Source organism: Vidua chalybeata, chromosome 6 (assembly GCF_026979565.1).
Source record: "Vidua chalybeata isolate OUT-0048 chromosome 6, bVidCha1 merged haplotype, whole genome shotgun sequence".
Lineage (NCBI taxonomy): Eukaryota > Metazoa > Chordata > Aves > Passeriformes > Viduidae > Vidua > Vidua chalybeata.
Window position 1 is genome coordinate 15,373,537 of NC_071535.1, and position 15,062 is coordinate 15,388,598.

The 15,062-nt window shown below is 37.4% G+C and overlaps 1 protein-coding gene and 1 long non-coding RNA gene across 4 annotated transcripts in view; one reads left to right on the forward strand and one right to left on the reverse strand.

Moving 5' to 3' along the window:
- Positions 1–15,062, reverse strand: part of UNC79 (unc-79 homolog, NALCN channel complex subunit) — a 106,024-nt gene that overhangs the window by 1,088 nt on the left and 89,874 nt on the right. For all 3 annotated transcript variants that reach the window (XM_053946412.1, XM_053946411.1, XM_053946413.1), the window contains 6 exons: positions 13,412–13,501; positions 9,843–10,018; positions 8,036–8,222; positions 6,488–6,685; positions 4,233–4,310; positions 634–675 (listed from right to left, as the gene is read on the reverse strand). In XM_053946412.1, coding sequence (XP_053802387.1) covers positions 634–675; positions 4,233–4,310; positions 6,488–6,685; positions 8,036–8,222; positions 9,843–10,018; positions 13,412–13,501 — 771 coding nt within the window. The remainder of the gene's footprint in view (positions 1–633; positions 676–4,232; positions 4,311–6,487; positions 6,686–8,035; positions 8,223–9,842; positions 10,019–13,411; positions 13,502–15,062) is intronic.
- On the forward strand, positions 2,838–4,967 carry LOC128790002 (uncharacterized). The gene is made up of 2 exons (XR_008431605.1): positions 2,838–2,918; positions 4,859–4,967. It is a non-coding gene; the product is annotated as an uncharacterized LOC128790002 (long non-coding RNA).

Sequence of the window (15,062 nt, forward strand, 5' to 3'; positions counted from 1 at the left end):
AGGTACATTAATGTAGCAATGTGAAGGGAATTGGTTTGTTGGCTAGGAAGGTTCTTACACTGCCCCACGTCAAATTTCTTTCTTCCACATCCTGCTCTCTGGTGTTGCCATGGAAGGCAAATGTGTTTACAGACACAACTCCATACTGAGACCAACTCCAAAACTTTTCTTCTCTTCACCAAAAATCTCTTGACTCACAAAACACACTACACCACCTTGCTCTCCCTTACAAAGAGGGCCAGATGGTAGTTTTACCCAAGCAAATAGGCCCACAATATCTTCCTTAGAATCCAAATCCATCTCCTGAGTCGAGTCCCAACCCTGATTTGTCAGAGAACTCTCAAGCCCAAGGCATTAAGAAAACCACAGCTCAGGGAACAACCAATCTCAGTAAATAGAGAGGAGAGGCCCCAATGGAGAACCTGGGTAGAGGAAAATGTTCCAGAAGGGAAAAGAACAGTACTGGCTAGAGGGCAAGAGTCTTAGCAAATGATGCTCTATCTATGCTCACATTTCAGAGCTTCATCTCAACTGCATAAGCTACAATTATCTATTTTCACGCATCTTATTTCCAGAATTTACAGAAATGTATATTATTAACAATAAAAGATTAAGGTACTAGAAACAACTTACCTTTAGGTTTGACTGTATCATTGGCAACCACATTGGTATGAGCTGCAAGAAGAGGTGCATTTCATTATTATACAAGTGACTGTAAACATGCTACAGTTCCTGTGAGACAGAGAAGGATACATCTAATGCATTTAGTCATTTGAATTGGCATGGTCTGAACCACAAATCTGAACATATGGTTATTTTAAGTATTTGGAGAAGGTAACTCTCAGATGTAAAGAACCCAGTTTCCCTTGTCTGTAGCTTGATGAATCCCCAGTAACACTTATTGATATCCTGTTAAAGGTAACGATGAAAATACAGAATTAAACTTGTTACAGGAAGTCACTTATTACTTTCCTTGTAAGGGTGTTTCTGTATGCGCAGGTGAGCACTATTGGAGTAAACAGACTAAACATTTTGCATGGTAAGGTTTACATCAAGAAATGAAAAAAAAAAAAAAGCAGCAGTAGTTCTTTAATAACAGGTCATATATTTAAATGGTAACCAACTTTTTTTAAGCCACTAGTCACATCAGTGCTTCACTGCAGAATGTGAGATATTCTGTAGGCTATATAATAGGTTATAATAGCACAGGTAAAAGCTATCCAGAGTGACAAGGTGAGGAGGTCTGCAAATTTGTCAGCTCTGATTGGACTGGAGCGATATGTATTTCAGACTCCTGCTCTTCAGGGAACTTTTACTTCTGAGGAAGTGTAACATGACAATCTTATGAAAGCCAGAGGAGCATTTCTAGCAAAAGTATTTATGTTTTCCAGTATTAATTTAACCATTGAGGTTACTGTTCTAAAATGTTCCTCCAAATGGCATTAAAATTTGCAATTTGCCAATTATGCTACTGGAGCTGCAAGTTAAACCTAATCACTATTGACAACATTAGATAAAGTGCTGTTTCCCTTGTGCAAGGAATGATAATTGTTTCAATTTCAATGTTCTTTTGCTGGAGAATCATATGCAACTCTGTCAGGATTCATTACTTAGTCTACCACATGAAGAACCATAGTCAAACCTCAGCATTTACAGACAGATGAATGCCAAAACAGCTGGAATGCAGCCAGATGCAGCAGATGTGTGAACTCTGTACATCCTTCCAAGGACTCTCACACTAATGCACTGCTCAATAAGATGCAGTGACCACAATCCCTATGTGTGATTTTGGTGAGGAGGGAACAGGTCTGAGAGGCCATGCTCCACACCCCACTGCCATTAACAAAACATCACTGATAATTTCATCTGGCACTGATGGAGTTCCTATGCAGTTAGCCAGTGGTGGCAGGACTGGTGTCAGAAGTACATCAAGCAAGAAGGGAAGCCAGGTAGAAAACTTAGGGTACCCCTCTGCATCTGAACCAATTCACTGGACAACTTTTACAGTCAGCTGAGAGAATCAAGCACTTCACATTCAGTTCATCTTGTCCCAAAGCAAGCATCTAAAATAGATCAAGATGAATCATGTCCAAAAATACTGACTGTAAAGGGCACTCATGGAAACTGGCTTTCATCAGTATCTCTTCTGGACAAGTCTAAGGTCAGATACAGATCTTTGTCCTCCAGCACCAGTTCTGTCTTGCAGGGTCTGGACATATTTAAGGAAATGAACATTCTGCTGCACGCACAAGCAAGCAAACCCTCTGGTGCTACAGCTGCCAGATAGATAAGTCACAAGAAGACATTTTTATGGAAGCACTTGTGTTTTGTTAACTAATCCTCAGCCAGCCTCTTCTTCACAAAGGAAGAATACAAGACACTAGTCAGAAAGAACAGCTGGAAGAACAGAGTGTTGTCAGACACTATCCAATTTTTTGAGTTTATATTTTCAACATAACTATATTGATCCCAGTTTAATTTTTAAAGGGAAAGCAAGCTGTAGAACAGGCTGGCCACAGTGCTGTTCTGTCTCTCCAAATCTGCTGCCTGCCCAGCTCTCTAAAAAGCTACACAGCAGCTGCTGGGGCTGCCCAAAACCCTTGAGTCTCTGCAAAAAAGCCTTGAGCTGTTCTTGTCTTTACTGGAGGCTCCCAAGTTCCTCGGAGATATATCTGATGGTCAAAGATGTGACCAGCAAAGTACTGGTCTCCAATACCAATGCCTAACCTGGTATGGCCTCTTTCCCAGTTCCTCTGACATAGAAAAGCAGGAGAAAAGTTCAACACTTTCATTTCATTTCACAGTTGCTGAAGAAGAGACCATCTCAAATCTGATTTTTTAGATTAAAGAAGCCACTCACTGGCTCCTGTGGGAATAAGCTTTGCACCGCTGCATCTCTGAAGGACTTCAAACATACAGTAAGTCTCTAAATCATGGCACTTATTTTTCAGATCTACAATAAATATTTTCACAATCAGTTAGTTCAGAAAAAAATATATTAATCTGGAATTATGAATCCTATACTACTGTTATGCATGTATACTTTTTATGCAGGATTTCACTTTAGGGCTGAGTAAAGGGGATTTGGTCACCCAAATTCTCCTCTTCCATCTCCCACCCACTAAACATAAAAGCTTAGCACCTTAACTCAGAGTTCCACAGTTTTATGAGCTTGATTTTATGGTAACAACAATGTCCTTTTAACCTGGCTTAGCATTATATTGATATATGCTCTCAAACATAACTCCCTGAAAGCATTCATTTGATTTGTGACAGGGATTTGGCCCTAAAGGCCTCTCTTTTCACAGCTTTAAAGCCACTCTTCATCTTTGTCAAATTCTGAACATCCTGCACTGGCTAAAAGAGAAGCCCATATGTCTTTCAGACAGAGCCATAATCACTTTAACATCCCTTAGTGACAGAGTTTCTGTAGTGAATCAAGCCATTACAAATCTGTATTTTCACAATGAGTGTGAATACTTTCATGTTGACATAAAGACCTTCAATTTTAGCTACTTTATTTTCAATTCTTGCTTGACCATAAAAGACTGGAGTAAAGCAACAGTCAGAAATTTCCTTTATGGCATCAGAAGAACTATATTAACCTTAACTACTTACGTGGAAACTCTCTTGCATTGGGAAAACATAAAAAAGGATAGTAAAATTGATTCATGCTTGTGAGACTACCTCAATCCTTCTGCAAACACTGTGATAACCAATGGAAGACTGACTATGGATTTCCAAAGAAACAACTCATACACATATAATAACAAGAAAACCACTGTGGCAAAAAGTTTTTATTATCCACTTAAAAGAATGTGAGGCTCAGAACACAGAGGAGATCTGCAAAGGACCTATGATGATTAAAAGATACAGAATGGCTGAAAATTCAGGCAGTAGCTAGAGGTTCTCAAAGTCAGTGACATTAGTTTTGTCTATTAGAGGAGTAAGATCATTACTGACATTAGTGGCAATGGAAAGAGGAAGTAGATTAGACGGTCATTTAAAAAAAATCAGGAGAACTTGAATTTGAGATTGTGGTCCAGTCTTCTTACCAAAGATTTTATTTTTCAGTATGCTCTGCTAGGGTATATTGTGGCATTAACATTCAACCTCAGTTTCTTCCCCTCTCTCTTTTTTTGAGTGGGAGGGAAAGCACAGGACAATACATTTAGAAATCAGAATAATCAAACAATATAATTTAATAAATATTCATGGTATGGTATGCCTACCTTTACAAAGATAGTAGAGTTGCATTCTTGTAAAGCCTCCATTAAACTGATCACATGCAGGCACACCATTTCCACCATCTTAGAAAAGAAAAATCAAGCATAAAACCAAATTAATATCCAGCATAACAATGTAGTAAGATAAGCCAAGAGCTTCTAGGAAGGATCTTCCTGTATTTGCTAGACAGTTTACTAACCACTGACACACAAGATTAAATATTACATGAGCACATATGGAATGTTCTTCTTTATTTAGCTCTACCCCAATGTGGTAACATCTATCTGTTAAGTATTTCAACCCTTGACGTATTTTAATTCTTACCACACATCAAAACAAGTTGTCTTTGGATTTGTTCTTTTCAGACATCATGAACTGTTTTTTATGTCTTTGGTATGCAATTCTCATCAATCTGTGTGTCAGAAACTGGTATTTTTATTTATTTAATCTTTGAAAATTAACATGCTCACAAAACCCATCTCTTTATCCCCCCATCAAAAGACAGTTTATTGTTTTGAACTGACAGCTAGTCCGTAATTCTTCCATTTTGTATCATAATGTATGACAGATGCAACTATCAGTTATTTGGTAGCAGACAGCTTTTTATGTTTTATATTGTGTAAATTCACAGGTACAAGACAAACATCCTGAGCCAGCAATGACTATTTACAGTGCCTGTCTAAACTACATGTAAATTCCCCTTGATAATAATAAACTCAAGTTTTATGTTGTGCTTTTCATCTTCAAAGTGCTTCACAAACTAACTAACTAACCTTACAACACCCCTGTGAGACAGGCAAGTATTATTATCTACATTTCACAGAGCAAGAGCTGAGGCAGAAAGCTGAATAACTGTGGCTCTAAAGCTACATAATACTTTCAGAGAAAGGATTGGAACTTGGGACTTCCTAGTCATATTCATGTCCTAGGGCTTGACAAGAGGCTTTTGTGTCTGACTAAACAACTGGCTGGTTGGAAAAACAATGCACACTTCCTGTTCCTTCAAATGGAGCTTCCTGAACTACTGTTCCCAGCAATGGTTTGTGAACCACAGAGACCCCACCATGTCAGAGGCTAAAATATCATCTAGGGACAGCTTTAGATGGTTCTTGTCTGATATGGACAAGACATAGGAAATAATAATTGGCTAAGACTTTCAATTGTAGCCCATGCAATTACAATTAGAAGAGCAAGGGCAATACCTGCCTGGTATGGAAGATGTTTCACATGGGAAAAGGGGAATTATATAAAAAAAAATTCCATACACACAGCAGATCTGCATTTAAAAAGAAAACAGAAAACCCAAAAAAACCAGGAATGAAAACCTTGGTAGCAGCAAAGCTTTAAAACCCAAATCTTAAAACCTAACTTAAGAGGAATGGGCCATGTATAAAAATGTTTCCCACTCAAAGCTAACATAAGGCTCTCCAGAGCCAGAACTACTAGTGAATATCCCAGTTAAAAAGTTTTGACCTGTCATGACTATCTGGGATGTAGGAAACACAATAAGCCTTGCCCATCAGAAAGAAGCTCTTAACCATAAGCCTGTAGACACAGAGAATCATCAGTCAAGGGCAAGCAAAGGAGCAGCTATGAGAGGGCTGCTGGAAGCCTTCTGGGTTCTTATTGTACAAAGTTGCTCCAACAGAAGAGAGCATTTGGGATAAACAAACATTCAAAGGTTATTTCCAAGCAAATGGTATGGATAATTTCTGGACACAGTGAACATTTTTCCCTTTTACATCTTATCTCTAGAGATGCCTCCTTCCAGTCATTCGTTACTCAAAAATGTTTCAAGAGATATTTATGTAGCTTATTTTTGATGAGTAACCCGTGAATTATGGGTGGCCAATTGTTGGCAGTTGAGTGTTTTTTCACCATCACATGGTAAAAAATAACCAAATGGATATTCACAGAATTATCCTAGAACAGTTCATTTGTGCTGTAAGGCAGAGTCAGATAAAACAACAGACCGCAGTTAAGAGCAGGAATATATACAAAATGAGACGTGATGCAAGGAACTCTTAATCCAACAAGCAGCAACTCAAGCTCCTGATGCTGTTTCAGGTAGATTCTGGCTAGATCCTGTTTCAGGCCCACTGTGAGGTTAAATCACTACTAATTAGCTATCTCTTTAATTTCTCAAAAGCATCAAAGTCACTTTATGATGTTATTCATAGTCTGTTGTATTCTACTGCAACAGACCCAAGCCTCCTTTGAGTTTAATCTGCACTAAATCTGTCTGCAGCACCTGACTTACCACTTTGTTATGTGCCATTAGCTGCAGGATGCTCGGTGTCACTCGGCTCCAGAACTCCAGGGCTGTGAGGATTGCTGTAAAGCTAAATTCGTTCTGATTCTGGACTGTCGGAGCTACTGCTGTTTGTTCACAATACACTGTCCAGAGCTGAGCAAATATAAATGCATGGAACAGGGAACACATGTGCAGAACAGATGTCTGTAGAAACAGAAAATAGAAGAAAATGTTTATTTAAATAACTGTATTTGGATACAGTGCAGAGGCTTTCATTCCCTGTCATGTGTCCCACTGTGCAGTTTTGCCCCTCACTTTCCCAAGTTTCCCTCCCATTTGGAACCTGACATCTTTTCCATGTTTAAAAAATGGTTTTATATTTGTAAAAATTGCATTCGCAAATATGCTCCCATGCCATCTAAGTGCCTGGCATTAAGGTCAGTCCCTTTAAAAGAAAGTTAGTTTTGCAAAACAGGTATTCAGGACTATTACTGAAACTTTCTTAATGGAAATCTCCACTGCAATCTGTGGAAGGCCTGAAGGCACTGGCACATATGACTCCACTTCAGAACCTGAAAGGACAGTTATCATACAAAATACATGATTTTACATCTGTTCTGTTAATCTGTCATCCATTTCTGCTTTGCTGGGACTGTTCATAATCACAAGGAAACAGTCAAGGAAAGAGAATTAATTTTGCATACTCATGCATGGCTCCTTGCTAATCCTTGTTATACATCACAGTGTCTGAGCCTCCAGGACTGCTGGACATTAACCACTTCATTACAAGAAAGATGCTTCTGGTCAGAGATGCTTTCTCAGTTTGCAAGTGCAAGAGGGATTCATGCTCTGTGGCAGTATAACTGCACCAAACATCGCAATGGTTGCTTGGTAACTGGAAAGAGGTATTTGAAAGAGCAAAAAAAGGCCCAAGAAATGGACAGGAAGCACCAGTGTCTTGGCTGGGTGGAGGGAAAGAAAGGAGGATTTTATGTATAAGATAAATGTGTGTATTTTATGTATAAGATAAATGTAGAATGTGTGATCATTCTACTTCTGTCATTAATTAAAACCTGGTTGGTGTAAGACTGCTGCTATATTTGTGTTAAACTACTGTCACAAATGTCTTATAATCTGTAATAACTCTTCTTGTCCTGAAAACTTGAAGAAAAAAGTTGTGCTTGAATCATCACTGTTTGTAATTATTTTGATCATAAAATTATTTACATGCTATAACAATGCAAATATACAACAAGAACAAATAACTATCTGAGAGATTTGCTACAGAGACGGTCATTGCTAAAGCTTAAATTTGGAATTCGGTTTTTCTTTCTTCAATCCTGCGTTCAGACATTTTGAAATAGCCAAACCTCAAACTTAAGTGTACTAATTTCATCAGTCTTCTAGGCATGTAAGAAAAACTGAACAGGGTTTTCTTTCCTTGGGTCCTGGGTTTTATTAAGCTTTTACCCCTCCTTTTATCTTACTAAAAATAAATATTTGCAAAAAGGCCAATACAAAACACATCTCTACTTAAAACAGATGATCCCTTACCTTTGATTGCTCTGGAAACCCAATCAGAATAACAATAAGGTGGTCAGCAATTTGTGAACCTGCATCCAGTGGAATAGGCATGCAAGATGATGGAGAATTTGGACAGACAACATTGTGTGTCAGAGACCCCAGAAGTAGCCAGGACAGCAAACGAATGTGTGAGACACATTCTATGAACTCTTTGGGCCTGTCAAGAAAGAGCAGATTTTACAATGATACTAAGTTTTCTGGCTTTCCCCAAAATATGGAGTTTCCTTATGCACATTTGGCAGATGCTGTCTCAGTGTGCTGGAGACACAGATCATTGGTACAGCTCGTGGGAAGATTCCAACCACATAGAACTTGGGGGCCTTGACATACCGTATACAAGTCCAATAGAACCTATTTGGTGGGTCTAAGAAACAGTGTCTATAAAAGGTTAAGCATTCACAGATTCTTTGCTTCCATATAGAAGGATTTTTTTACACAGATATCAGATGGAAAGGATTGCCCAAATGGAAATGCTCCTCTCAGCTCCCCTGGACACCATAGAGCTGCCTTACCTCCACCGTGTTCCACCTCTGCACTGGTAACATGGAGTTAATTTCTGTTCTTGAGCATCTCCTTGCACATTTGGATTGTGTTTTTGAGGGCAGGGACTATGCTTTTTTGTGACACTTAAGTATTTGTCCACTGTCTAGTGCAGTGTCTAATTGCAAAGCAGTGTGCGTAAATAATCTAAAAAGGAAGAGCCCTTTACTGGTGACATCATGTCCATCCCTTTGCTGCTTCCAAGCCCTGACTAAATATTTATTTGAATTCATAGGCACAGGAAAAAAAAAAGTTATTCCATCAATAAATCACTATTTACTAGGCCACTCTCCCTGCTGGTTTTGGTTTCTAATTTGATGTCATTGTCAAAGACTCATATTACCCAAGAGGCATTCCATTAATTTTTGGTTTTTAATAAAATCTGATACAATGCTCTTCCTCAAGTGCCTACAGGATCTTAAAGTAACGCATTACTTTCAATTCAAAACATGTGTTCCTTTTTTTTACATATAAGAAACTAAAGTGCAAGGATTTAAGCACTCCATTATTTCCAAAAGCAGATATGCTCCACATAAATGCACATGCAGATGTATCTAGAAGGACTGGAGCCTAAACAGCTTAGTCCCCAGAATCGTGGACAGGTATTCTGGGACAAAGCTGGGACAGGAACACAGGTCTGTTGAAACATAGTCCAGTTGCCTACACTCAAGTCATTTGTTGTCACTGTAACACAAAGGACAGTACTCCCCCTTTTTTTAGAAAATAAAACACTGTACATCAGGAATTCTCTCAGTGAAAAGGGACAGAAAACATGTCTTGAGCAGGATTTCTCTCATTTAACTTTAGCCAGATGAACTTAGTAGCTTGTCATACATCAGTAGGCCTACACTTTAGAGTTCTCACTCATTCGTACTCCATAATTTCAAAGGCCATTTCCTGTTGTATTGTCTATAATTCAGAGAATATTATCTGCAATACTAGGACTGATCAAGTGCTTTTCACTGTCTGCACCTAGACCAAGAATCAAGTTAATTTCCAGAGTTACTCCAGTCAAGCCCCTGGAGTTACCTCCACTAACCCTTTGGCATGTACTTTAAATATTATATTGACAAACTCCTCGGTTAAGGACCAGGGAGCTGTTGAGCAGATGTTTCAATGTCCCACTGCCACCATTTCCTGCTGTGGGTCTTATCTACGGAATCTGGCAATAAAAACATAATTTTGTGAAGATTTCCAACTCATTTGAGTATTCCATTTTGTGTAAAAGTGTTCTCACCCTTGTTGCATTGCTGAAGGAGGATGGTAAAGCCAAGGCAAATACCGGATCACAGCTTTGTTGTCCCTGTGGTTCCCCCGGGTGATTTCCATAGCAGCAATCTGAGCTAAACCAACTTTCAGATGTCCACCAAATGTGTCTTCATGCAGTGGCTGAGAACAAGTCTTCATGTGACTCTGCAAGGCAAAGATCTGATTTCCTACCCAAAAAGAGTGTTGTGCTTGAACTAAGTTCTTCCAAAAACCAGCATATTCTGTTTCACTCCCCTTCATTTCCTTTCCAGGATCTCTAACTGTGTTTACAACGCAAAGCTCAGAAATAGATTTTTTAAAATTCTCCAATCCCTATATTAGTAACACCAGTATGATGCAGATCTTTCCACAGAGGGCCACAATTCCAAACGGCCATAATATAATAGTATAAAGACATAATATAAAGTGGGCAAAATGTATAGGCAGCTTTTGTATCAGCAAATCCAACAGCTGATAATACAAACTAATGCTTGCATATCCAGAGAGATTAGGTAAAAATGAAAGAATCTAACCATTTAACAAGATAGCATCTGGGCAGGAAATGCCTTCCATGTGCAATATCCCATTTACATGTTCAGAAAGAAGCTCTCACTTATTCTCCAGCAATATGACTATATTGCACTAGTCAGCTATATTGCACTATTCAGTTTCAAATGCCTTTAAGCTCTGGCAATAAAATGGCCAAACCTCTCACCAAGAAACATTCAACTATTTATGCTTGTAAAGATAATTTATTCTGCTTTTCCAGCTTTAAGGGATGTTTCATTGCTGCTTCTTGAGATACTTCTGTATTTCTATTCAGCTAACTTTGCATTACCTTCTGGTACTAGACTATAACAGAACACATGCTGACTGCAGTTGCTTGCTTAAAAAGAGAGCCATATGCTCGACACAAGAAAATCAGGTCATCAGTTATCCAATTATCATAACAGGATAAAAATCAGTGAACCAATAATACTTTTGTAACAGATAAGCATCCCACCACAGAAACTTATACTCTCAAATCGCACTTACTTAAAGTCTCTTGGAAGAGAAAAAACCCCTATGTACCAGCATGAATATTTAATGACTTTGTTATACAGACAGGTAAAAAGGATAAGACAGTTATGCAGGCAGATATATTATAAATCTTCAAAAATTAGGGAATTTTCTAAATAAAATCCTGCCAAGCTTTACCAATTAAGATGTTATCTCAAAGCGAAAAAGAAACCATAACAAACTGAATAGAAACAGTACACTGAAATGAGATTATCTTGAGAATTGACATTTATACCTTTTTTATAGTGCAGTAGTTCCTAATATATAGGACTGAAAATAATTAGCCTCTTTCAAAGAAATTATTCTTGGATACGCAAAAGAAGACATTGGATATAAATAAGCAATTTTAACTAGGTCTGTTCTCTGAATTCCTACAGAGAGTAGAAATTTCCACATTTGAAAACCACTGTCTGCTGTTGGGATTGTTACTGGTCATATAAATCATATAGGATTCTTTGTTAGCTATAACCCCAGATGCTGCTGATAATACACACTTGTCATAAGAAATCATACAACTGGATCATCTTAGGACTAATTTTCTAGGGAGTAACACTTCTGTTAATAAAACCCAAGCAATGTAAGTAAATATATTAAATAAGCTTGCAAGAATTTGAATCTAGATGTTGTGAATTTGTTTGAAGTTCTGACTATTTGTAAACTTAGAAATGCTTAAAAATATTTTCTCAAATATGTTGAAACCACAAAGTAAGTTTTATCTGTCTAAATAAAAACTACCTTTTAATTTTCTAAGACAGAAAAGCTTATTCTTTGCAATACATAAAATTATGGTCATATTTGACTCTCCTATTATGCTAATTTTGTCCTCAGATTCCTAACTCAAAACAACATGGAATTTCTGACTTAGTTTTAAATGGCCAGATGACTGACTTGGGAAGCCTCTTGTCCAATTTCAAAACATGAAAGGGAAAAAATGGGTAAAAGTTTTAGTTCATGTTCTACCTATATCCATATATAAAATTTTAAAAAATAAATAGTCCCACTGAGGGTAAGAAGTAATCATCAGACTTCAGCACTGTAAGACCAATTCTAAAAAATCACACTACAGCTCAAGGGAGATGAGCAGAAGGAGAAAGTCCAAGTAACAGAAATTTTTCTACAGAAACATTTTACACAGGAGAGAGGATACCTGCAAGTATTTATAAACAAATTTGCCCCATTCCTGGTTTCAGGTAAGCTGATTTTTTTTCCTGTGAAACTAGCAAACCAGATGTATCTCTTGCCTCATTTATGATTCATTTGCCTACCTATTCTGAAAGCAGTTCTGAACTTTAACAAAAATGGGTGAATAACTTAAGAGAATAGAGTGGGAAGGCAACCCAATTCAACTTCAAATGATTAATTACTTTGTGCTTTGAAGTGAATTTCTACTCCAGCATTAACAGTCTGCTTCCCTTAGACTATTTTTTTTAATTCAAAGGAATTCATGGCCAACAGGGTAAGAATTTAGGAAAAGGAATATTTTCTCCAGTAAAATACAGTTACAGAGAGTTTCAAGACACAAGTTTCAGTTTAGCTGGGATTCTTCTTCCTTTGTGGTATTATTAACATGCAATATGGTTTCCTCTCCGGGGCACAAGGTGGATTTGAGGGGCCAGAGGGACAGTGAACAAGTGAGTGTGTGAGAAACCAGTAGGGTAAAAATTCTCATCTCATTGCTTCATAAATGAACTTCAGAACAGCAATGTTACTTAGACTACTTATTTTTCAAAACATCTTAGAGAATTTCCATTCTGTAGGAAATTTCAGGAAGTTCCTCTGTGAAACAGGAATTTTAGGTTTTGATTAGCCAATGATTACTAGGATCTTTTTATAAAATGTATTCCTAAATAAAATATTTTATGTTAACAGAAGTATTTTCCTATCATTCCTCTTAAAAATTTGTCATCCAACTAATATAAAGAAACCAAAATGCAGTTTGAACTACAACTGTAAGAGCCATTTGGTTTATCATACCTCAACAGAATATAACCTGACAATGAAAACAACAGCATCCATTAGGAAAAGGACACCTAGTTTTTTAGGTCAATTACTGCATTTTAATTACCTCTGAACTTCCAATAAATTTCAGTGTCTGTTTCTGTCTATAAGAGACACAGGATTCCTCCACAGGAGTGTACCTAGTTGTACAGGCAGGGAGTTTTATGCTTCCCTGGGTTATATTAAACACAACTGTGACTTTGGTATATGACATTTGCTTATGATCAACATTTCAGAAAAATCATGCCTTCATTTCTATTGTGTGCTTGTGATATTAGAATCAGCCTCCATTTCAACATCACATAAGCTATTTTTTACTGATGCCACAGAAGTCTCTAATCTATAATAGCACTAATATTTTTTTACAAGAGAAAGAAAAAAAAAAACCTGTCAGTCACCCTCAAATACTTCCTACTGTGTCTCCCAGGCAGGTTCCTTACAGAAAACATATTTTTTGTCAAAAAACTCATACACTGTAGATCAATATATGCCAGAACCAACCTTCAATTTGGTTAAGGTATGCATATCTGCAATGAAATCCAGCACTTCGCCAACATACTGCCTCATGCATTCCATTGCTGCTGTTCCACACTAAAACATAAAAGAAATAAGTTTAAGTACTGGGTTTTGCTTCACCAGAATACAATTAGTCTGTCTCAAATTCTTTATTTTACTTTTTAGTTAGAATAATTAGGAATAGGTATTCTTTGCTGTTCTTCTCACTGTATTATCTCCTCTTATCTGATTATAGTATGAGACGATAGCCCAGCTGCTCTAATTTCTTCATGCATCATAAAATACTCTTATCTATGACAGCAATAAAAGATCAGCTGATGAAATTTTCAAGAATATTCTTGTCATGTCATCCTGAATTTTACAGTGCTCCAGAATCAAAGTCTTAAAAACTCAATGAGAACTGAACAACTCAGTTTTTCAAGCAGCTGAGCATTTCTGCAATTGGAACCAATCAGTTACAATCAAAGAAAACAAAATTCACAGGCACAGATGCCCTTATTTCACATTAATCACAACGGAAAAACAGTTTAAATAACTTCAGGTCTTTTATGTGTAAACATCACTAAAATGAGCATCACTGAAATGTATTATGTTTTTTCCTTTACACAAAAACTAATGAATATTTCTTGTGTATTCCTGAAGAAAAAGTATTCAAAATACAGCATCTTAATGGCACTTAAGCTATGGAGTGCTCCAGTTAGATCATAAAGGTATAAGCTTATTGAGAAGCCACCTGTGCCAGAGCAAAAACAACCTCAAAGGCAAAATACAAGGATTCAATGTGGTACTTGCTGTATTTGTGCACTACAGATTTTCATAATCCTTTTCCTAGAACAGTGAGAAATGTGAATCTGGCCCTCAGCAAGCACAAGATGTGCCTGAGGTGCATAAAGCAGTCAACAGAACAAAGCTGTCAGATTAAATAAGGGCTTTGAATAGATCAGAGAGCCCTGCAGGGAAGCTTTCCAAAGGTGATGCTACCGACCCACTAGGTACCACATAAACCTCTGTTCATATGTTAATAGTCTGAGGTGAAGAAAATGCTACCTGGATTCAACAGGAACTATGGATGCCTCATTCTTAGGGGCCAAGAAAAAGAAATGCCTAACTTTTGAGGCTAAATTATCACATTATTAAATTAGATACCTTTTTGAAGTCACCAAAATCTACTTTATCCTAAGTTATAAGCTCAGGGCAGAGCACTGCAGTAAAGTTGTCTTCTGTAAACTACTGTTCTTTGACCTCTTTTTGATTACCTGCACTTCGAAGCATAGAAGCTGATTATCCTATCTGAGCATACAAATGAACTAGATTTAGTTTTAGTCACAGAATTATTAAGCCACAGTTGAGTTTTAGTGGCTGAAAATAGAAAAACTGCTAGCATTCTATATTTAAACAACTGACCTGGGCACTCCTCATTTTTTTATGTTCCCTTACTATGCCACCTTCTGGCTTTTCAAATGTTGTTCCTGTCAGTTCCCATGACAGAATAAAAACCAGTAAAACATGGTCATTGGGAACCCTGTCAGTATATCCTCCATCCAGTTTGTGTGCACTAAGGATTCGACCTGGCTTTTAGAATATCAAACAACAGAACTATGAAAGAGACTACACTCCAATCTCTGAAAATAAATGC